Here is a 24,896-nt window from a genome sequence, read left to right on the forward strand (position 1 = left end):
TAAGGAAGGAAACGCGCGAATTTTAAGCAAACAATGCTGCCGGTTCCCTCGGTAAGCTCCAGGCTGCGTCGGAGAGGTGAGTATAGCAATATTTTTTATTTTAATTCTTTCTTTTACACATTAATATGGATCCCAGGGCCTGAAGGAGAGTTTCCTCTCCTTCAGACCCTGGGAACCATCAGGAATACCGTCCGATACTTGAGTCCCATTGACTTATATTGGTATCGGGTATCGGTATCGGATTGGATCCGATACTTTGCCGGTATCAGCCGATACTTTCCGAAACCGATACTTTCAAGTATCGGACGGTATCGCTCAACACTAGTCACGTCCCACGAGGTAATCCATCTGAAGGGGTTAACTAATATTACAGGCAGGAGCTGTGCTAAGGCACTCGCTCGTGTCTGTAATCCCCGGGTGCTGAAAGGAAAGCTGGGTGATCTGTACTTACATTCAGTCGCGGTGATGCGCCCCTGCTGGATGTTCTCATGAACTGCAGCCTGGGAACTTTTTCCCACGCTCCAGGTCATATGAGGACATCCACCAGGGGGCGCATCACCGCGACTGAAGGTAACTATAGGTAATTGACCTACATTTCCTTCATTCCCCAGGGCTTACAAGCACGAGCACAGCTGCATTATAGCAGGGCTCCTGCTTGTAAAATATTTTAACCCCTTCAGATGGATTTACATCGTGGGACGTGACAGTTCATCAGAGAGGGTATGTATATTGTTGGTTTATTATTTTTCCAAGCGAGGGTCATCACATGGATTGAGAGAGCAATAAAATATTAAATCAACCTGTGTGCTTATTTCATTAAAATACTTTTTAATCATGTGTGTGTGTTTATTTAACCCTTTCATACTATTGGATTAATAATGGATAGGTGTCATAATTGATGCCTCTCCATTATTAATCTGGCTTAATGTCACCTTACAATAGCAAGGTGGCATTAACCCTTCATTACCCCATATCCCACCGCTACACGGGAGTGGGAAGAGAGTGGCCAAGTGCCAGAATAGGAGCATCTTCCAGATGTGCCTTTTCTGGGGTGGCTGGGGGCAGATGTTTTTAGCCACTGGGGGGCCAATAACCATGGACCCTCTCCTGGCTATTAATATCTGCCCTCAGTCACTGGCTTTACTACTCTAGCGGAGAAAATTGCGCGGGAGCCCACGCCAATTTTTTCCGCGATTTAACCCTTAAATTTAATAGCTACAGCGCCGAAATTTTGCACATACACACTACTAACATTAGTAGTGTGGAATATGCAAAAAAAAGGGGGATATGAGATGGTTTACTGTATGTAAACCATGTCTCATATCCTGTCGGGTATGGGAAGGAGAAAGAAAAAGCCGGTAATTGAATTAGCGGCTTTAATGCTATCTTGCGCGGCATTAAATATAAATATACATATATAGGTGTCTCACTGACATATATATATGTATATATACCTATTCTATGTGTATATATCTACTCTATTCTAACCGGTCAGTGTGATTTTACTGTACACAGCACTGATTTGCCAGCTTTTCAAAGGACACCGGTGCGTACAAATCGGACAGTAATACGGATGTCATACGGATGTAAAACGGATGGTGCGATTAAAAATCGCATTGCACTCGCATGACACTCGCATGACAATCGCATACGCTACATCCCTTTTTTCAGTCCAGATTACGGACCGATTTGTCTCTCGCCAGTGGAAATGAGCCCTAATACTTCCAGTAGCTAAACACTATAGCCATTTCCCACAACATTTGAAATGTAGGTGCATGCCATTGTAGCATGGACTTATCATCTGAGCAGCTGATTCAGTGCAAGGGGCCCAAAGGGAGAGTGGTTGCAACTCCAGCTGTACAGCAGTGGTAGGCATTCAGATACTGGGAAGTACAGCTGAGCAAAAGATTTTGGGATTTATGTAAGATATTAACTTCAGCCTTGGTATGAGTGGGTGAGGCTTAACGACATAACAAGTGTGGCTCATGCAGGAACTTGGTGGGATGTTTGGAGACACAGAGTCAGTGGGGTGCTCTAATCCGCTGGCCTGGCTCTCTTTAGAAAGACTGCATGGACCAGGGCTCATGCCATTGAATGCCTGTTCTCTCTTCTCGTAGGCAGAACGCTACTCAGACAACAAAATGTGTGAGGGTAAAACAATGTGGCAATGATTTATTAAACCACCAACCAGCAATAACATATAGAAGAGTTGCAGCAAATGCCCAAGATGGTGCAAATTACAGAGTCTCACCCTTCCGGTGGCCCCCACAGAGAGGAGGTAACGACAATCTTAGGAAGCTAACCAAGAGCAGTGAGGTATGTGGTCTGGTGACCTGATTGTCCTAACCTGGATTCTTCAAGATGTCTCAGAGGGTTCAGTGATGATCAATGAAGCAGTGCTGTGTTCATCCTGCTGGGGTCATGGTCCCCTAAGTTTACATCCTGTAGAATCTCTGGTTCTTTAGAAGGCCTCTGAGAGGCGGTATTTTTATTTGTCAAGAGTGCCAAGCTGGTGTAAGGAGACTTATAGGCTCTTCTGGGAATTTAAATATGCAAATAGCATCTTCTGAGAAAAAGAGGACTTGAACGCTAGCACCACCTGTAGAAAATAGTGATCCTAAAAGTCATTATTAACCCTCCTTTCTCCTAGCCAAAATTATATCACCTGCTTTACAGTGATGAGGGACAAATGCAGCACGACAAATGTCTGTAAATGAAGTGTTGAGTTTGTTAAAAGTTTGAAAATGACTTTTAGAATTCCTGCATCCAATTAGTGGTGTGAGAGATCCTCACTAAAGAGGTTATTTGTTTAGTGCTTGATAAGTGCATATGTGGCATATGTCTAGTGCATGATTGTCATGTATGTGTTGTGGAAAGTGCATAACTAGCATTTATGCAGCACAAATGTAGTGTGTGACTAACATCTGTTTCACGTGTCTAATGCATTACCTCTGTCATAGGTGCCATATGTCTAGTGCATGACTGGTGTTTATATAGCACATTTTTAGTGTGTGACTGGAGAATACAGTACGTGCATGCATCTAGTGAGTGACTAGTATGCATATCACATATTGTATGTGTACTCCATGACTGATACAGGAAAAATACACTGCTCAAAAAAATAAAGGGAACATTAAAATACCACATCCTAGTTATCACTGAAAGAAATATTCCAGCTGCAAATCTTTATTCATTACATAGTGGAATGCATTGAGAACAATAAAACAGAAAAATGATCAAAGTAAATAAAAATTAGTATCCCATTGGACATATGAATTTGGAATGATACAACATAATCAAAGTGGAAAATCTAATTGCAGGCCGATCCAGCTTCAGTGGAATTGCCTAAAGACAAATAAATGATGCTCTGTAGTGTGTGTGGCCTCCATATGCCTGTACCACTTCCCTACAATGCCTGGGCATGCTCCTGATGAGGCCGCAGATGTTCTCTAGAGGGATCTCATCCCAGACCTGGATTAAAGCAACAGTTAACCCCTGAACAGTTTGTGGTGTAACCTGTCGTTGGTTGATTAAATGAGGCATGATGTCCCAGAAGTTCTTGATTGGATTCAGGTCTGGGGAATGGACTGGGGAATGGACAGGTCAGTCCATAGCATCAATGCCTTCATCATGCAGGAACTGCTGACACACTTCAGCCACATGAGGCCTAGCTTTGTCATGCATCAGAAGGAACCCAGGGCTCACTGCACCTGCATATGGCCCCACAATGGGTCTGGGAAACTCCTCCCAGTACCTAATGAATGTAAGGGTACCTTTGTCTAGCACGTGGAGGGCTGTACGGCCCTCTAAAAAAAAGCCTCTTCACAACATTACTGACGCACTGCCAAACAGGTCATACAGGAAAATTTTGCAGGCAGTAAAACATTATCCATGGTGTCTACAAACTCTGTCACATGTCCTCAGTGTGAACCTGCTCTTATTTGTGAAGATCACAGGGCACTAATGTCAAATCTACCAAACTTGGTGTTCTCCGGCAAATGCCAATTGCCTTACACAGTGTTAGTGTTCCCGCACCGAGCGTGACACCAAGTGCAGCATCAGGGGTAGAGGTGAAGGAAGCCCAAAAAGTAGGGAAAGGGGAAGTGGAGACCCCTAGGCAGATTTAATAGCACCTTGCCTCCCCACCATCCCTATATTGGTTCGACACCAATCGCCGAGCAGGAATCTAAGCCCTGTATATCTCTAGAGCTAGGACCTGAATAAGGAAGGGGGATGAGCACTGGTCAGTCCCCACTGTACGCTAAAGAGAAGAAGGGAGACAAACAAGGGGGAAGCAACTTAGCTTGAGCAGACTCAGAGAGGTAACACCAAACTTCCTCCAACAGCACCAGAGAGGAAGTTAGCCAACTTCTATTGCTCCAAGCCTTCCCAAGGGAAAATGTGAATATCACCGGCGACTCCCTGAAGCAGACTAAGAGCCTATAAACACCCAGGTCCAGGTGTGTCAATTAGAGCCAGAGGGAGGTTGTCATTGTGTCAAAAATTCAGAAGGATTAAGAAGGTATCTGCAATGTAAAATGCAGAGACCTTCTGCAGCCAGATGCAGAACGACTGTCTGTAGCTTCTGACACACCCGTGACAGTTGGGCTGTAAGCACAACAACCACTTGTGGACTTCAGACTCTCACACCACCCTCACGGAGTCTGTTTCTGACAGATTGAGCAGACATATGTATGCTAATGGCCTGTTGGAGTTTGTTTTGCAGGGCTCTGGCACTGCTCCTCCTGTTCCTCCTTACACAAAAGTGGAGGTAGCAGTTCTGCTGCTTGGTTGCTGCCCTCTTATGGCCTCCTCCATGTCTCCTGGTGTAGTGGTCTCTCTCCTGGTTTCTGCTCCATGCTCTGGACAATGTGCTGTCAGACACAGCTACCCCTCTTGTCACAGCTCGCATTTATGTGCTATCCTAAATGAGCTGCACTACCTTAACAACTTCTGTGGTATGTGGAAACCACCTCATGCTACTGTCCAGTACATCTAGAGGTGAGAGCAATGACAAAATGCAAAAATGACCAAAGCAAAGACCAAGAAGAATGAGAACAGAAAAATGGTCTGTGGTCACCCCCTGCAGAATCACTCCTTTGTAGGGTTTACCTTGCTAATTGCCTATCATTTCTATATGTTGTATGTTCCATTTGCAAACAGCAAGAGAAATTGATTCACAATCTGTGTTGCTTCATCACTAGACAGGTTGATTTCACAAAAGTTTGATGGACTTGGAATTACATTGTGTCGTTTAAGTGTTTCCTTTCTTTTTAGGCAGTGTATATGTTTGTACCATGTTATCCAGTAGATAGAAACTTATGAAAACTTGAGAGTCCTCAGTGGTTTATATCTTTTAATGGATAACGGAAAAGATGGTAACAAATAGCAGGTTTTCGGGACTGCTCAGTTCTCTTCATCAGGCTCAGTATAACAGAAAATCTGAAGAGTCACATATTTATACACAACAGGACACAAGAATAAAGCAGTAAATAAGACAGGTGATGTGAGAATTAGTTGGGGCCTTAAATATTGGAGAAGTTCGTCCAGGGATTGTAATTCTCCCACAAGGTCTGAGGAACACATTCCTTAATTGATGTAAAAAGACATAAATCCATGAGATGCCTTCATTCCTGCTCTCAATCTGTCAAAGGTCATCGTAAGTTTTTATTCTCACATTCTTCAGTATTTACTTCAGAAGTTACCTTTCCATACCAGCAATTTCATGTCTATGATGCTGTGATCACGGATACAAAAATGTTTGGCCACAGGTAGATCTATTGTTCTTTTTTATTATTGTGCTGCAATGAGAGTTAATCCTCATTCTAAGTTTTTGTCCAGTCTCCCCTAGATACAGACCCCCAGTTGGACATTTGGTACATATAAAGTAGTATACTTAACATCTGTTTGGTATGTCTGTGTGACTGGAGCTTATGTGAGGGCCCAGACACATGCTTTGCACAGGAGCTACAAACTATCAATATATGCCTCTATTGATACTATACAGTCATAAAGATAACCCTTCATAAATATCTTACTAGTTTAGTAAAATATAACATTACCTTTTTCTTTGAAGCTTCTGACTTCTTTGACATGTTCCTTAACTTTTTATGCAAATGGTTAAGAACCTGAAATCATAAGAAAAAAAGAGACTCACTAATCTCATTCAATGGAAAAACATCATATACAGAACCATTAGTTCACTTAACGGTAAACACTTTTAGGTAATTGTAAGACATCCAGCATCTGTTAGTTCACAGTGAAAATTCCAATAAGAAACTACGTTGGCATGTATTAAGATGAATAACATGTCTGATAGACAACTTTACAAGTATTTTCTTTTTCTTTTAAACCAATCTCAGAATAAAAAATATATTACTTGTGGCAGTGCTGGAAAATCAAAACCATGTTTATTAAGGTGATTCAATTCCTCATCTCAAAGTGGATGGTGCAAGAGGGCAGCACTAACTATTGACAGATTCTCATAGTCATACAGTCAATGATAGAGATGGGCGAACTCGAATGGTAAATGTCCGAAGTCTGTAGTGTACATCTAGAGTCTGTGCACGGACTCCAAGCACAAACTTCTCCTGGAAGTCCATGCTGCTGTTCAGGTTTGGCAGCCCAAACAAAGCTTGTTGAAAGGCTGCAGCGCAGCCAATCAGCCATCTTTCGTGTGTGGACACTTCTGGCTCAATCACAGCCATGTTAATGAATTTTAGTTTTGTATCAGTTTATTCTGAGAGATGTTACTTTCTATTTTTTTTGATAAATGGGCCATATTAGGGCTTGTTTTTTTCCAAATGGTTTGGTGGTTTCATTTTTTTTTACATACAACTTTTTGATCGCTTTTTATTCACTTTTTTGTGAGACAGTATGATGAAAAAGCAAAATTTTTGGCATAATTTTTATAATTTTTATTATTTTTTTTCAATCATTTGCCAAGCGGAATACATAACATGCCAGTTTTATAGAGTGGGTTGTTAAAGATGCAGCAATACCAATTGTGTACTTTTTTTATTTCTGTGTTATCACAAACGCTGCTTTTTGAGTGGCGAAATGGATCTTAGTGACTTGTGTGCACTTTTTTGTGTTTTTTTTTACATATTTACCTGTTTTATTTTTTTTTTTCACTTTCTTACTTAGTACCTCTGTGGGACATGTATAATTTTCAGTTTGATCACTTAAGACTACATGAAACTGTCAGTGTCTCACCAATTATGCATGTGAGACTCAGCTTGTAGTTGAATCTCACAGGCCACCATACCCAGGAGTCATCACATGACCTGAGGGCACCATGGTAACCATCGTAACCCGAGTTGTTACGACTGACAGCTGTATTTACGGGGCTAATCAGCCCTATTTGGTCACAAAATTGGCCGGGGCCGATACTGCAGGGTGTCAGCTGTCATGTACCACCTCTATTCCCCTATTCCCAATCATTATTTTAAAATGGCAATGAGGGAATAAGTACCCTTAATGACCCCCATTTTAATGCATATCAGCAGTCATTAAGGGGTTAGGCTGGTTTCATACTTGCGTACGGGAGGGCTGCGGATGGCAGCGTACTTCCTCCCTTCTTCCTCCATGAAACCACACCTACGCTCTGCCTACACTCTGCCTACTTCTCCTTGCGTCCTACGTACCTATCTTTATCATTGGGTATGCAGGTCATGTGAATGTATGCTGATGCCTCCGCATGCAACATTTTGACGCTGCGCCGAACGCAACATGAGCATTTTGTTGCAGTAGGCACAGCATCAAAATGGCGCATGCAGAGGCATCTGCATACATTTACATGACCTGCGTACCCAATGATAAAGATAGGTATGCAGGGCAACGCAGCACGCAAGGAGTAGTAGGTGGAGCATAGGCGAGGTTTCATGGAGGAAGAAGGGAGGAAGTACGCAGCCCTCCCGTACGCTAGTGTGAAACCAGCCTTAAACAACTATAACGCAAAACATTTAGGAATTAATGAGGGATGGAGTAAATACTGAGAGATCTCTGCCTTTGGCACCAAGACTGCTTTCCTAAAATCTAGTCTTAGAACAACATTTTAAATATAGAATTAATATCCATAAATAGGTCACTGATTAATAAAAATTTGCATTGATCTCTTCTGGGTAAATACTAGGTTAATCGGATATCTTTGTCATGCATTGATGTAGAATTTATTATAAGATACAGTGAATAACAGCACCATTCAAACCATTTAGATTGCAACCATAACCCGAATATATATCTATATTTATATGTCATTTTCACCCATTGAATGTGATAGGGAAAACAAAACATTACGGTACATCTAAAAATCATCACTATGCAATTTTTATAGAATGAAACACAATAAAAAAAATATATTCTAAAGCTGCTCAAAATGTGCAAATTGTTGAATTTGCATTGTTGCACACTGTGTCCTGAACTTTTATGCTTTCCCAATCCATGAAATAAGATTTCTGTCAAAACTAACTTCACTTGAACAAATTTAATTGCAGAAAATAATAAAAGAACATATTTGTATGCTTCAGACTTCTGCATGTTCTTTTAATGCCAGTCAAATATTCTTTATATTTTATCAGATCAATCAAAACACAAGTATTTAAGGGTAAAAAAAAATCTATATACTTGCAAATAGGTCTGCTTGGAATTGAAATTGTGACTAAAAATCTATCTTTACGTTAATCCTTTATGCATCCTTTAGATATCAATTCATCCATGTATGAGTCAATTAACATAAAAATAAGTTGAAAAAAAGTTGTGTCCCACTGGACGAAGTATGTTATATATGAGTAAATGTAATACTGAGTAATACATTATAAGCAAGTGAGAAATATTCAGTATCGCATAAACATGCACACCTTTTGATACTATCACACACTTTTATATACTATCATAGAGGTTACCAATGATTATCTGAGGATTAATTTTTTACCACACTGAATGTACATGTGTGCACAAATCATCAAGATCCACAGCTGGCAGCTCCTGTTATAATTGTCTACCAATGAAATCCCAGATATGCTTGACAAGAGATGCTGCAGGTCATGGAAGCACCTGTAGGTCACGCAGACTGCTCACTGCAGCATGAGCCACACAGGGGCCTGGCATTGTCATGTTGTGTTATTTGTGTTTATTCGAGATTAGGCAATTTGGGTACACTAATACATTGATACCCATTTGCTTTCTCTGTACAGCCCTGAAGAATATGATGATTTAATGTAACAAAATGCATTATTATATTAAACAAGCTGTATTATTCCCATCTCCACATGCGTTACTCTCTGCTATAATGAACAGCTTCATATGGATTTCTTTTTCTATGTCTTTGGAAACATTTATATAAATAAGCTAGATGTCAGCAATCATCTCAAAAGCCTGGTTATTGATGCTATAATTAAATTAAATAATAGAGATGCAGCACAATTTTCAATTCAACAGACTACAATCATAATTAGACTGTGCCAAATAATTAAATATCCACTTCTTAGCAATTCATTATTGCTTGCCATGGATTTATTATGGGTGTATTATAAGGATGAGCAAAACCACAAAAAATTGACTTTGCAGATTTCCTAAAAATTTGTAAAGGAAATTCACCTTTTATCTTCTAAAAAAATATTAAAGGTGTTGTTCGGTTATAGAATATTGACAACCTATTCATGAAATTGGTCATCAATATCAGATCAGTGGAGGTCCAATGCCTGGTACCCCCGAGCATAATAAACCTAAGGTAAGAAAACAATAATACTCACCTAGACCTCATCTTCTTCTTGTGGTTCCTTGCTGATGCTGCCTTCAGTCGCGTAAGTCATTGGTCTTCTTGATAGGTCTTTTCCAGTCTTCAGAGCATCCAGTGCTGACAAGATCTTAACCAACATGAAAATGTGCATTTGGCTGTGATGTCATGAGTAGAAATAATTGGGTCTTTTATAATTTAAACTCACTGAATTCACCGAGTGAATCTCAATACAGGAAATTTATTTGAAAATGCATGTGGGGAAAAGGAGAGAAAGAGAGAACCTTCCTGACCATAACAGTTTACACTTTACAGGCAGGGCCGGACTTAGACAAAGTGAAGGCTTGGGGAAAAGTTTATAGCAGGGCCCTAAATGCTAATATATTGCACCATGACATAGAAACATTTCAGTTTACATGGACTTAATTCAGGCAGTTAAATGAACACTTGACAATACTGAAGATATTCCGCATTTGTTTACAGGCATCTTACGCAGGCTTTGGAAGATGATGAGCACAGGATGATCACTAGTAGATCAGTATGTTCCCTTACACCTCATGTTATCAGCAGCACATCTGTATTTCACATCAGATAATGTTCTGCTGAGTACAATGATTTTTGTTGCACCGTACACAATCCAATCACCCGATGAATGAGCCTCATTTTATTTGCTCGGTGGGTGATGTTTACACCTATCAGCTCCTGTGTGCCCTACCAGTATTTATAAATATGGTCATAAAGTTAGAAAAAAGTTTAAAGCTTCACCTTGTTGTTTGTGCTGTAACAGAACCATTCACAATACAGAATTCCGCTCCAAGGAACCGTATTGATCCACAGTAAAAATATGAAGAAACATTCCAAATGATGGCAACTTGATAAAATGTTCAAAGACTTAAGATTAAAATTCATGGTGGTAGATTAGTTTTATCCAGTTGCTGACGTTTAGAATTTTTCTTCATATTTATAAATGTGGACTCTACATACACAGTATGTGACACAAGTACTGCATGTTAACCCCTTCATGACTTTGGGATTTTCCGCTTTTCCGTGTTCGTTTTTCACTCCCCTCCTTCCCAGAGCCATAACGTTTTTATTTTTCTGTCAATATGGCCATGTGAGGGCTTATTTTTTGCGAAACAAGTTGTACTTTTGAACAACATCATTGGTTTTAGCATGTCGTGTACTAGAAAACGGGAAAAAAATTCCAAGTGTGGTGAAATTGCAAAAAAAGGTCAATCCCACACTTGTTTTTTGTTTGGCTTTTTTGCTAGGTTCACTAAATGCTAAAACTAACCTGCCGTTATGATTCTCCAGGTCATTACGAGTTCATACACACCTAAAATGTCTAGGTTATTTTTTATCTAAGTGGTGAAAAAAATTCCAAACTTTGTTAAAAAAAAAAAGAAAAGAAAATTGTGCCATTTTCCGATACCCGTAGCGTCTCCATTTTTCATGACCTGGGGTCAGGTGAGGGCTTATATTTTGCGTGCTGAGCTGGCGTTTTTAATGATACCATTTCAGTGCAGATATGTTCTTTTGATCACCAAAAAAACAACGAAAACTTAATTCTGGCGTTTCTAATTTTTTTCTCGCTACGCTGTTTAGCGACCAGGTTAATTCTTTTTTTATTGATAGATCGGGCGATTCTGAACGCGGCGATACTAAATATGTGTAGGTTTGATTTTTTTTATTGATTTATTGTGAATGGGGCGAAAGGGGGTGATTTAAACTTTTATATATTTTTTATTTTTTTCACATTTTTTTACTTTTTTTTTACTTTTGCCATGCTTCAATAGCCTCCATAGGAGGCTAGTAGCTGGTACAACTCGATCGCCTCTGCTAAATAGCAGCGATCATCAGATCGCTGCAATGCAGCAGAAATGCAGGTGTGCTATGTGCGCCGTCCACAGGGTGGCGCTCACAGCTTGCCGGGATCGGTAACAATAGAGGTCTCAAGGACCTCTACGGTTACTATGCAGAAGCATCACTGACCCCCTCATGTGATGGGGTCAGCAATGCGCTCATTTCAGGCCGCCCGGCCGGAAGCGCTGGTTAAATGCCACTGTCAGCGTTTGACAGTGGCAATTAACGGGCCCTTGCGGGCACATGTCCTGGCTTTGATGCAGGCTCACCGCCGGAGCCCGCATCAAAGCAGGGATTCTGACCTCGGACGTACTATCCCGTCCGAGGTCAGAAAGGGGTTAAAGACATATACACATACTGCTTGTTACAGACACATAAATCCTACAACGAAGCCTGGAGTAAATATACACCCGCTGCCCCGACGCGCGTTTCGCGTTGGGCTTCCTCGGGGGGCCCCCCGAGGAAGCCCAACGCGAAACGCGCGTCGGGGCAGCGGGACTGACACTGGCACCAACAATAATGGGTAAGACAGACATGGCTCTATCGGTCCTTTAATTTGGCCTATATAGGCATAAAGGGTTACATGGGAGACACATATACCGTCAGATATGGTCATCTGAACCGTACTCAGCTTTATACTGAGCGGTGCTCTGCCTGTTAGTGTTTACATGGTGTTACTTGCAGTAGTCAGGGTCCCTGTACGTGTAGGCTATGAGCACTTTGTTTATGTATTTTTGTTCTTTTGTGTATGCTTTATTATAATAAAATTTGAATTTTAGTAAATTATACTTTTGGGTGTATATTTACTCCAGGCTTCGTTGTAGGATTTATATTTGTATGGAGTTGTACCCTGTGATCTATGTCCAGTTAAAGGGTGTTTCCCTGTGATAGAGTTCTTTGATATGTATCAGTGGTATATGTATTTTGTTACAGACACATACAGTGCCAAGAGTGTGCAAAGCAGTCATCAAAGCAAAAGGTGGCTACTTTGAAGAACCTGGAATATAAGACATAATTTCAGTTGTTTCACACTTTTTTGTTAAGTATATAATTCGACATGTGTTAATTCATAGTTTTGATACCTTCAGTGTGAATGTACAATTTTCATAGTCATGAAAATACAGAAAAACCTTTAAATGAGAAGATGTGTCCAAACTTTTGGTCTGTACTAACTATATATATATATATATATATATATATATATATATATATATATATATTTTATATTTAATACAGCGCTAGATAGCAGAAAAGCTGGTAATTCAATTGCCGGCTTTTGCTATCTCCTTCCCAAACCCGATAGGATATGAGACATGGTTTACATACATTAAGCCATGTCATATACCTTCTTTTTTTTACATATTCCTCACTACTAATGTTAGAAGTGTCTGTGTGTAAAATCTTGTGGCTCTAGCTGTTAAAATAAAGGGTTAATTCACGGAAAAAATTTGCGTGGGCTCCCACACAATTTTCTCCGCCAGAGTGGGAAAGCCAGTGACTGAGGGCAGGTATTAATAGCCTAGAGAGGGACCATGGATATTGCCCCCCTCCTGGCTAAAAACATCTGCCCCAGCCACCCCAGAAAAGGCACATCTGTAAGATGCGCCTATTCTGGCACTTAGCCTCTCTCTTCCCACTCCCCTGTAGTGGTGGGATATGGGGTAATAAAGGGTTAATATTACCTTGCTATTGTAAGGTGACATTAATCCTGATTAAGAATGGAGAGGTGTCAATAAGACACATATCCATTATTAATCTAATATTAATGAAGGGTTAAAAAAACACACACATTTGGAAAAAAGTATTTTAATGAAATAAATACACATGGTGTTGTAATATCTTTATTATACGCTCAATCCAATTGAAGACCCTTGTCACCTGAAACAAAGTTAAAATAAAAAAACAACAATATCCCATACCTTTCCGGCGACCAGTCATGTCCCACGCTGTAAATCCATCTGAAGGGGTTAAATAATTTAACAACCAGGAGCTCTGCTAATGCAGCTGTTGCCCCTGCCTGTAAAAACTGGGAAATGAATGGAATGCAGGGGAACATAGCATCGTAGACTTGCGGTGCTGCGCCCCCTGCTGGCATAACCTCATATGATCTCTAGCGTGGGAATATTTCTGAATATTTTCTCACGCTAGAGTTCATATGAGGTTATGCCAGCAGGGGGCGCAGCACCACAAGTCTAGAAAGCTACGTTCCCCTGCATTCCATTAATTCACCAGTTTTTACAGGCAGGGGCAACAGCTGCATTAGCAGGTTCCTGCTTGTAAAATTATTTAACCCCTTCAGATGGATTTACATCATGGGACATGACTAACGCTGGAGAGGTATGGGATATTTTTTTTTATTTTAACTTTGTTTCAGGTGACAAGGTTCTTTAATTGGATTGAGCGTATAATAAAGATATTACAACACCATGTGTATTTATTTCATTAAAATACTTTTTTCCAAATGTGTGTTTTTTTTAACCCTTCATTAATATTAGATTAATATTAATATTAATATTGGATTAATAATGGATAGGTGTCTTATTGACACCTCTCCATTACTAACCAGGCTTAATGTCACCTTATAATAGCAAGGTGACATTAACCCTTTATTACCCCATATCCCACTGCTACAGGGGAGTGGGAAGAGAGAGGCTAAGTGCCAGAATAGGTGCATCTTACAGATGCACTTTTTCTGGGGTGGCTGGGGGCAGATGTTTTTAGCCAGGGGGGCCAATATCCATGGTCCCTCTCTAGGCTATTAATATCTGCCCTCAGTCATTGGCTTTCCCACTCTGGCAGAGAAAATTGCGCGGGAGCCCACGCAAATTTTTACCCTTTATTTTAACAGCTAGAGCCACAAAATTTTGCACACATACACTTCTAACATTAGTAGTGAGGAATATGTAAAAAAAAAGGGATATGAAATGGTTTACTGCTATCTAGCGCTGTATTAAATATATATATATATATATATATATATATATATATATATATATATATATATATATATATATATATATATATATATATATATACACTGCATATATGTTTTCACGAATATTTGAGCCCATGGATCCATTCTATGTCCATTTTGCAAGCCGGCGAGAAAATCTCACCGTACGGATGCCATACGGATGACACACGGATAATTTTTGGAGAAAAAAATCGCATCCTCGCATTGAATACGGATCAATGTTCAGGAGCTTTTCTGCGTATTACGGCCATAAAAATCGGACCTTATTTCCCTACGCTAAGTGTGACGCTGGCCTAAGGGTGTGATAAAGGGGGGTTTTGTTTACTATTTTTACCAAGTTTTTATGGCGGTTTTTATGTTTGGCTGCTGTTGCACACTAAAAGATGCTTTTTATTGCGAAAAATAGTTTTTGCATCACCACATTTTGAGAGCTATAATTTATCCATATTTTGGCCCACAGAGTCATGTGAGGTCTTGTTTTTTGCGGGATGAGATGTTTTTATTGGTACCATTTTCGGACATTTGTTGATTGCTTTTTATTCCAATTTTTGGGAGGCAGAATGAACAAAAACCAACAATTCCTGAATTTCTTTTTTTTTTGGGGGGGAGGAATTAACACCGTTCCATGTGTGATAAAATTGATGAAGCAGTTTTATTTTTTAGGTCAGTATGGTTACAGCGATACCTCATTTATATCTTTTTTATGTTTTGGCGCTTTTATTCAATAAAAACTATTAACCCCTTAATCCCATATGACGTACTATCCCGTCAAGGTGACCTGGGACTTAATTCCCAGTGACGGGATAGTACGTCATAGCGATCGGCCGCGCTCACGGGGGGAGCGCGGCCGATCGCGGCCGGGTGTCAGCTGCCTATTGCAGCTGACATCCGGCACTATGTGCCAGGAGCGGTCACGGACCGCCCCTGGGACATTAACCCCCGGCACACCGCGATCAAACATGATCGCGGTGTACCGGCGGTACAGGGAAGCATCGCGCAGGGAGGGGGCTCCCTGCAGGCTTCCCTGAGACGATTGGTACAAGGAAATGCACTCACCTTGTACCGAGCGTCTCCTCCCTGCAGTCCCCTGATCCAAAATGGCCACGGGGCTGCATCCGGGTCCTGCAGGGAGTACTTCCAGGTGCCGTGCAGTCGCTGGTAAGCCTGCGGAAATGTGAGTGAGATCGCCGATCTGATAGAGTGCTATGCAAACTATCAGATCGGCGATCTGTGATGTCCCCCCCTGGAAAAAAGTAAAAAAGTTTAAAAAAAATTTCCACGTGTGTAAAAAAGAAAAAAAAAATCCTAAATAAAGAAGAAAAAAAAATATTATTCCCATAAATACATTTCTTTATCTAAAAAAAAAAAAAAACAATAAAAGTACACATATTTAGTATCGCCGCGTCCGTAATGACCCAACCTATAAAAACTGTCCCACTAGTTAACCCCTTCAGTGAACACCGTAAGAAAAAAAAAAAAAAACGAGCCAAAAAACAACGCTTTATTATCATACCGCCGAACAAAAAGTGAAATAACACGCGATCAAAAAGAAGGATATAAATAACCATGGTACCGCTGAAAACGTCATCTTGTCCCACAAAAAACAAGCTGCCATACAGCATCATAACCAAAAAAATAAAAAAGTTATAGTCCTCAGAATAAAGCGATGCCAAAATAATTATTTTTTCTATAAAATAGCTTTTATCGTATAAAAGCGCCAAAACATAAAAAAATTATTTAAACGAGATATCGCTGTAATCGTACTGACCCTACGAATAAAACTGCTTTATCAATTTTACCAAACGTGGAACGGTATAAACGCCTCCCCCAAAAGAAATTCATGAATAGCTGGTTTTTGGTCATTCTGCCACGGAATCGGAATAAAAAGTGATCAAAAACTATCACATGTCCGAAAATGTTACCAATAAAAACGTCAACTCGTCCCGCAAAAAACAAGACCTCAGATGACTCTGTGGACCAAAATATGAAAAAATTATAGGTCTCAAAATGTGGAGGCGCAAAAACTTTTTTGCTATAAAAAGCGTCTTTTAGTGTGTGACAGCTGCCAATCATAAAAATCCGATATAAAAAACACTGTAAAAGTAAATCAAACCCTCCTTCATCACCCCCTTAGTTAGGGAAAAATAATAAAATTAAAAAAATGTATTTATTTCCATTTTCCCATTAGGGCTAGGGTTAGGGCTAGGGTTAGGGCTAGGGCTAGGGTTAGGGCTAGGGCTAGGGTTAGGGCTAGGGCTAGGGTTAGGGTTAGGGTTAGGGCTAGGGTTAGGGCTAGGGTTAGGGCTAGGGTTAGGGCTAGGGCTAGGGCTAGGGTTGGGGCTAGGGTTGGAGCTAAAGTTAGGGTTGGGGCTAAAGTTAGGGATAGGGTTGGGGCTAAAGTTAGGGTTGGGGATAAAGTTAGGGTTAGGGTTGGGGCTAAAGTTAGGGTTAGGGTTTGGATTACATTTACGGTTGGGAATAGGGTTGGGATTAGACTTAGGGGTGTGTCAGGGTTAGGGGTGTGGTTAGGGTTACCGTTGGGATTAGGGTTAGCGGTGTGTTTGGATTAGTTTCAGGTAGAATTGGGGAGTTTCCACTGTTCAGGCACATCAGGGGCTCTCCAAACGCGACATGGCGTCCGATCTCAATTCCAGACAATTCTGCGTTGAAAAAGTAAAACAGTGCTCCTTCCCTTCCGAGCTTTCCCGTGTGCCCAAACAGGGGTTTACCCCAACATATGGGGCATCAGCGTACTCGGGACAAATTGGACAACAACATTTGGGGTCCAAGCTCTCTTGTTATCTCTAGGAAAATAAAAATTTGGGGGATAAAATTCATTTTTGTGGGAAAGAAAGGATTTTTTATTTTCACGGCACTGCGTTGTAAACTGTAGTGAAACACTTGGGGGTTCAAAGTTCTCACAACACATCTAGATAAGTTCCTTCGGAGGTCTAGTTTCCAATATGGGGTCACTTATGGGGGGTTTATACTGTTTGGGTACATCAGGGGCTCTGCAAATGCAACATGACGCCTGCAGACCAATCCATCTAAGTCTGCATTCCAAATGGCGCTCCTTCCCTTCCGAGCTCTGCCATGCGCCCAAACAGTGTTTCCCCCCACATATGGAGTATCAGCGTACTCAGGATAAATTGGACCTCAAAAGTTGTTGTCCAATTTGTCCTGTTACCCTTGTGAAAATACAAAACTGGGGGCTAAAAAATCATTTTTCTGAAAAAAAAAAAGAATTTTTAGTTTCACGGCTCTGCGTTATAAACTGTAGTGAAACACTTGGGGGTTCAAATCTCTCAAAACACATCAAGATAAGTTCCTTAGGGGGTCTACTTTCCAAAATGGTGTCACTTGTGGGGGGTTTTAATGTTTAGGCACATCAGGGGCTCTCCAAACGCGACATGGTGTCCCATCTCAATTCCAGTCAATTTTGCATTGAAAAGTCAAATGGCGCTCCTTCCCTTCCGAGCTCTGCTATGTGCCCAAACAGTGGTTTACCCCCACATATGGAGTATCGTTGTACTCAGGACCAATTGCACAACAACTTTTGTGGTCTAATTTCTTCTCTTACCCTTGGGAAAATAAAATATTGGGGGCAAAAAGATAATTTTTGTGAAAAAATATGATTTTGTATTTTTACAGCTCTGTATTATAAACTTCTGTGAAGCACTTGTTGGGTCAAAGTGCCCACCACACATCTAGATAAGTTCCTTAAGGGGTCTACTTTCCAAAATGGTGTCACTTGTTGGGGGTTTCAATGTTTAGGCACATCAGGGGCTCTCCACACGCAACATGGCGTCCCATCTCAATTCCATTCAATTTTGCATTGAAAAGTCAAATGGCGCTCCTTCGCTTCCGAGCTCTGTCATGTGCCCAAAAAGTGGTTTACCCCCACATATGGGGTATCAGCGTACTCAGGACAAATTGTACAACATCTTTTTGGGTCCATTTTCTCCTGTTACCCTTGGTAAAATAAAACAAATTGGAGCTGAATAAATTGTGTGTGAAAAAAAGTTAAATGTTCATTTTTATTTAAAAATTCCAAAAATTCCTGTGAAACACCTGAAGGGTTAATAAACTTCTTGAATGTGGTTTTGAGCACCTTGATGGGTGCAGTTTTTAGAATGGTGTCACACTTGGGTATTTTATATCATATAGACCCCTCAAAATGACTTCAAATGAGATGTGGTCCCTAAAAAAAAATGGTGGTGTAAAAATGAGAAATTGCTGGTCAACTTTTAACCCTTATAACTCCCTAACAAAAAAAAATGTTGGTTCCAAAATTGTGCTGATGTAAAGTAGACATGTGGGAAATGTTACTTATTATGTATTTTGCGTGACGTATCTCTGTTATTTAAGGGCATAAAAATTCAAAGTTGGAAAATTGTGAAATTTTCTAAATTTTTGCCAAATTTCCATTTTTTTCACAAATAAACACAAGTTATATCAAATAAATTTTGCCAATAACATGAAGTACAATATCTCACGAGAAAACAATGTCACAATCGCTAAGATCCGTTGAAGCGTTCCAGAGTTATAACCTCATAAAGGGACAGTGGTCAGAATTGTAAAAATTGGCCCGGTCATTAACGTGCAAACCACCCTCGGGGGTTAAGGGGTTAAAGCTTTTTTTATATAAAAAATTATTGTTTATACATCGCTTTATTCTGAGAGCTATAACTTTTTTATTTTTCTGCTGATGGAGCTGTATGGCAGCTTGTTTTTTGCAGGACAAGATGACGTTTTCAGCGGTTCCATTTTTATTTACATCCGTCTTTTTGATCGCTTTTTATTGCACATTTTGTTCGGCAGTATGATGATAAAGCATTGTTTTTTGCCTCATTTTTTATTTATTTTTTTACGGTGTTCACTGAAGGAGTTAAGTAGTGGGATAGTTTTATAGAGTGGGTCTTTATAGACGTGGCGAATGGCGATACCAAATATGTGTATTTTTATTTATTTTTCTATTTACATAAATAAATGGATTTATTGGAAAAATATATATATTTTTTTCTTTATTTTGGGGATTTAAAAAAAATATATTTTTATACATTCTATTTTTTTTCTAACTTTATAACATTGTCCCAGGTTGGGACATTACTACTATATAAAGTCAGATAGCTGACAAGCAGTGTAGGAGGCTTGACGGTGCCTGCTCTCAGCAGGCACTGACAAGCCATCTCACTGAAGGACCCGGAAGGACCCCGCTGCCATTTTGGATCTGGGGTCTCCATGGAGACCACCGGAACAACGCGATCGCATCGTGTTGTTCCAGTGGGAGAGAGCAGGGAGCCCTCTCCCTGCTCTACTGTATTGTTCTCTATGCAGCTGTCACTATTGATAGCACTAATCATGGGCATTGCGGCGGGGTGTCAGCTGTCTCATACAGCTGACACCCGCACGTGATCACCACGGCGCTCACAGTGAGACCGCACAATCGTGCCACCATACTAGTACTGTGGTTTGCGGCAACGCATTTCCTGCAGAGCAGTACTAGTACGGCGCATGTCGGGAAGGGGTTAAAAATGAAACATTGAATTAAATTACAACCCGAAATGTACCAAATATAATGAAGAAAAAAGAATATACCTGAGCCTATGGCGCAAGTTTGTGTAACCTGCTGCATTCAGGATGTGCACCCACCCTGATGCACGTTTTGGCATACCTTCATCAGGGGGTTGGACACATCAACAGAGAAGACCCCGTTGACAATAAGAGCCTACACTCTACAGAACACAGAGAGTGGACCCTGCTGATCATAAGAACTTACAGTTTAAAGGCAAGAGATAAAAGGAGAGGATCTTGCTGACCTGAAGAGCTTACACTCTACAGAAGAGAAAGACTTGCCCAGTTATTCTGAAGATGGTAAATGACTTTGCTGTACAAACTATGCTCCACTGAGAGACGCCAATCTATGATAGCCAGGAACTGACAACCACTGTGCAAGGTATGATAATCCCTAATATGTTAGGCGAGTTTATTTTTGCTCAGATTTTAGGAAATTGAAATCGAATTCGATCATGTGCAGAACGATCCACTTATCTGTAATAATGAGGCCTACTCAGTGCTGTAGGCTCTGAAGACCAGACGGGACCTGTAAAGATGATCAAAGACCTGCTGTGACTTAAGACTGAAATTTTGTATTAGGTAGACACCTGTGCAGAGAAATCGAGGGTCGTGAGCGTTGAATATATATTTTTTTAGTTAGTTTTTCATTTTTTCACAAACCTTTTGAATCTAGCATAATGAATCTGTATCAGTTGTGAAAATGTAGGCAAATTCAATTTGTCTGGAATTAGAATAATTCATCCCTCTATCATTCAAAATATTCACACACACAAACAAATGCACACTTACACACATACTTGCTAACACATGAATAAATATGTATAAAGACATGCAGAATGCACATTTACACACAAGCTTGAACAAAATTGTTGATAGAAAATGTTTTGATATTTGGATGATGCATATAGAATATCACCATTGTCTACTCTTTAACATGCAACAGACTTAACAGGTAACTATTCAGATTTGAAATATATGAAGTGTACATTATTGCGTACAGACCTCTTCACTGGTTGCTAGAGTAACTGTTGCATATGTTAAAACATAAAAGCTTGCACTGCGTGTTATTAGAACTCATTGGATTAAAGATATAACTTAACCAACATGTTGACAATGTTCATGAACATAATTGACAATGAGCGTATGTCTTTTTTCTCATTATAGCCATCTTCTATAATGTTCACGTAGTATAAGCTGTTTTGCTTGATGTGTATTTTCATTTATGATTTTTTCCTATTACAATTTCTTTTTACATATAAAAATATTTTATTCTATGCATAAAACATGTAGTGCAAACACTACAATCTCTCTATAGGATGGGAGACAACACCAATCTGTGACAAAAGATGGTGCCTATTTAACAAATATATTTAATGAAGCCCTGTCATGATGCTTTAGAAAAGGCAAGCAACACCTATGCCAACAATGAAATATCAGGGTGCAGATATTCTCCAAAAGCAGATTATGCAAAGCACAAGAAAGCGTATGTGACACCCGAAAAAATAAGAATAATTTAAAAAAATCTATTTTTGTTTGCCAAGTTGTATACATAAAATGGAAACTAATAATGTGGAAAAAAACATTGAAATACTAATGATCTGCTTGATACATAGGGAAAAAAATCCAGAAATCACAACCTACAGTATCAGTTTATAGCACAGTTTCAATGTATTCCAGTATGCTTTAATGTTACTGTTGTAGCAAAGTAAGGTAGGATTGAATTAAATGCTAACAATGAAGGTATTAATTAGATGCTCCTGGCTTGCTTTAAGTAAGAATATGGACATGTGTTCACCTTGGTGTATTAGTCTGGTGAATGAAGCAGAGTAGATTGTACTGAAGCTGGTGAGTATCCAACCAAAATGTGAACTGTAGGTGGGAGAGAGACAAGCCAGAGTTTCTTTCTTCATGGAGACTGCATGGGTCAGGTATGAAAGCTGCAGAATAATGTGTGGAGGCTGCAGCCTGTTCAGTATGAACAATGCACAGAGTTGCACACTTCGGTTTGGCACTGGAAGCTGCAGGAGCCCAGGCTGAAGGGGATACTGAGACTGGTGAGATTGCGCCTCTTCCGTGTATGACGTTTGCTCTGGGACAAAGGACTGTAATCTGTTCGGGTGAGCACACACCAATATAAGCTCTTTTTTGGTTTTGAATCCTTTGGAGCTTTATGAAAGCAATAAAACTACCTGTTTAGACTAAAGTGCATTTCCCGTGTGAACGATACCTAATGAGTACATGAGAACCTGAATCCCTACACGGCTAATTTCATGATATTGTGACGTGAAATTTTAAAAGTTTAATATCTAGTCAATAGTAGCACCATGTTTCCAGCACAATACACAATTATTAAAGATGATATCATACAAAATATATAAAAATGAAAATAAACATTGTGGTTTTCATAATGATCTGCTCACTGTAGCTGGGTTAGGGCTGTCCCACACGTCCAGATAATTCCGGTACCGGAATAAATCGGTACCGGAGTTATCCGTGTCCGTGTGCCTGGGAACTCACGGAGGCCATACGTGCGGCACACGTGTGCCGCCCGTATGGCGAGTGGGTACCACACGGAGTGTGTGATACCCACTCTGCATGGTGCTGAAGCTGCGATTCATATCCTCTCTGCAGTAGCGTTTGCTGCAGAGAAAATATGAAGAATAGTGTTTAAAATAAAGATCTATGTGTCCGCCGCCCCCCCACCCCCTGTGCGCCCCCCCGCTGGTCAGAAAATACTTACCCGGGTCCCCCGTCGGCTGTCGCTCCTTCCTGGTCTGGCCGCGGCTTCTAGTGTATGCGGTCACGTGGGGCCGATCATTTACAGTCATGAATATGTGGCTCCACCTCCCATAGGGGCGGAGCCGACTATTCATGATTGTAAATGATCGGCCCCACGTGACCGCATACAGTAGGAGGCGCGGCCAGACCAGGAAGCAGCGAGGGAGCGGGTAAGTATTTTCTGACCAGCGGGGGGGCGCACAGGGGGTGGGAGGGCGGCGGACACATGGATCTTTATTTTTAACACTATTCTTCATATTTTCTCTATAGCAAACGCTGCTACAGGGAAGATATGAATACCGGCTTCAGCACCATGTGGGGGGGACAGCGCTTACTGTAGCGCTGTCTCCTGCACGCACACGGACCCCAGACGGAGAATGTCCGTGTGAGGTCCGTGTTTTACGCGGACCCATTGACTCTATTGGGTCCGTGTAAAACGTGCGCTCCCACGAACACTGACATGTCTCCGTGTTTGGCACACGGAGACACGGTCCGCAAAAAATCAATGACATCTGCACAGATGCATTGATTTTTATGGGTCTACGTGTGTCAGTGTCTCCGGTACGTGAGGAAACTGTCACCTCACTTACCGGAGCCACTGACGTGTGAAACCGGCCTTAGAGTGTACAATTAACTATTTATCACTGGGCAATTTCATTGATGTGTGTTTATTTTTTCTCCCCTTCTTCCAAAAACCATAACTTTTTTACTTTTCTGTCCATTAAACCATATGTTTTTTTATTATTGTCATTCAAGTTGTAGTTTTGAAAGACACCATTTATTTTCACCCATTGTACTGGAAAGTAGGAAATGTGGTGAAACTGCACAAACTCACACTTATTGCAGCATGCACTGTATTGATAAACTGATTGGTCAATATGATTCCATAGGTTAGTACAGTTACGGTGGTACCAAAGTTGTACAGTTTTTTTAAGTAGTGAAAAACGAATTGTAAATTTGTAAAAAAAAAAAAAAAAAAAGTGCTTGTTTCTCTATTTTCCATGACCTAAAACTATTTAATTGAAGGTTTCTTTTTTTGTGTGGTGAACTCATGTTTTTATTGATTCTCAGTTCAATTTACTCTATACAGCATCTACTTGTAGAATTTATCTTAGATTTTGATAGATCAGACTTTTACAGATGCAGCAATATCACGTTTTTTTTTGTAAGTTTTTTAATGCTTGATTTTTAACATGGGGAAAAAAAGGGATAAATTGAATTTTAAGATTTTATTTTATATGTATTTTTAAAAACTTGTACATAGTAAAAATGACTGCTTCTTGTGAATGCCAGCCCAGTTTGCTTGCTATAAATGCCCCTGTCTGAGATTGACAGCATCATGTCAAGGGATGACAGCAATGGATAGAGCTCAGTTCCACTTACTTCTGTTAGAGGCTGATGCCAGATGTATAACACAGCCAACATCGGCCAGGAATGATGCAGGCTCAGTTTCTGAGCCTACAATCGAAGATGGGGACCCGACGTTAAGACATAGAAGTTAGTTTAATGTCAGGAAGGGGTTAAAACAAATGTGAAAATTAAATTCTCATTTATTTCAAACAATAAAAAAGTCCACCTGAAAATGAAATTACTTTTACAGCGCTATTTCACACATGACTAAACTATAACAAATTTCAGCCAGTAATCCAAATAATACTTATTGATGTTAATTATTTTTTAATGTGAGTGGTTTACTGGTTTATGGAATTTTATAAAAAAAAATGTTAAAGGAGTTGTCCTGTCAAAGAATGTTGATGGCCTATCCAAGTGATAAGTAATCAATATCAGAACAGCTGTTAAAAAGATAAGCTATAAATTTCTCCATTGTCCACAGGTGTGAAAATGGTGAATGGAGCTGCTCTGTGCAATTTTGTTCAATGTGTAGCAGCTGGTTTGACATAACATTTCCTGTTGACTGGACAACCCCTTTAGTGATATAGAACACTAAAAGAATATATGTAGGAATCC

General features: G+C 40.2%; 1 protein-coding gene across 2 annotated transcripts in view; it reads right to left on the reverse strand.

Moving 5' to 3' along the window:
• GALR1 (galanin receptor 1) overlaps positions 1-24,896 on the reverse strand; it is a 581,022-nt gene that overhangs the window by 213,032 nt on the left and 343,094 nt on the right. For both annotated transcript variants that reach the window (XR_013216992.1, XM_077270066.1), the window contains exon 2: positions 6,063-6,128. Coding sequence is in view for 1 of the 2 variants with exons in the window: in XM_077270066.1 (XP_077126181.1) it covers positions 6,063-6,128 (66 nt within the window). In the remaining variant the exon portion in view is untranslated. The remainder of the gene's footprint in view (positions 1-6,062; positions 6,129-24,896) is intronic.

The sequence above is a fragment of the Ranitomeya variabilis genome, chromosome 6 (genome assembly GCF_051348905.1).
Source record: "Ranitomeya variabilis isolate aRanVar5 chromosome 6, aRanVar5.hap1, whole genome shotgun sequence".
NCBI lineage: Eukaryota > Metazoa > Chordata > Amphibia > Anura > Dendrobatidae > Ranitomeya > Ranitomeya variabilis.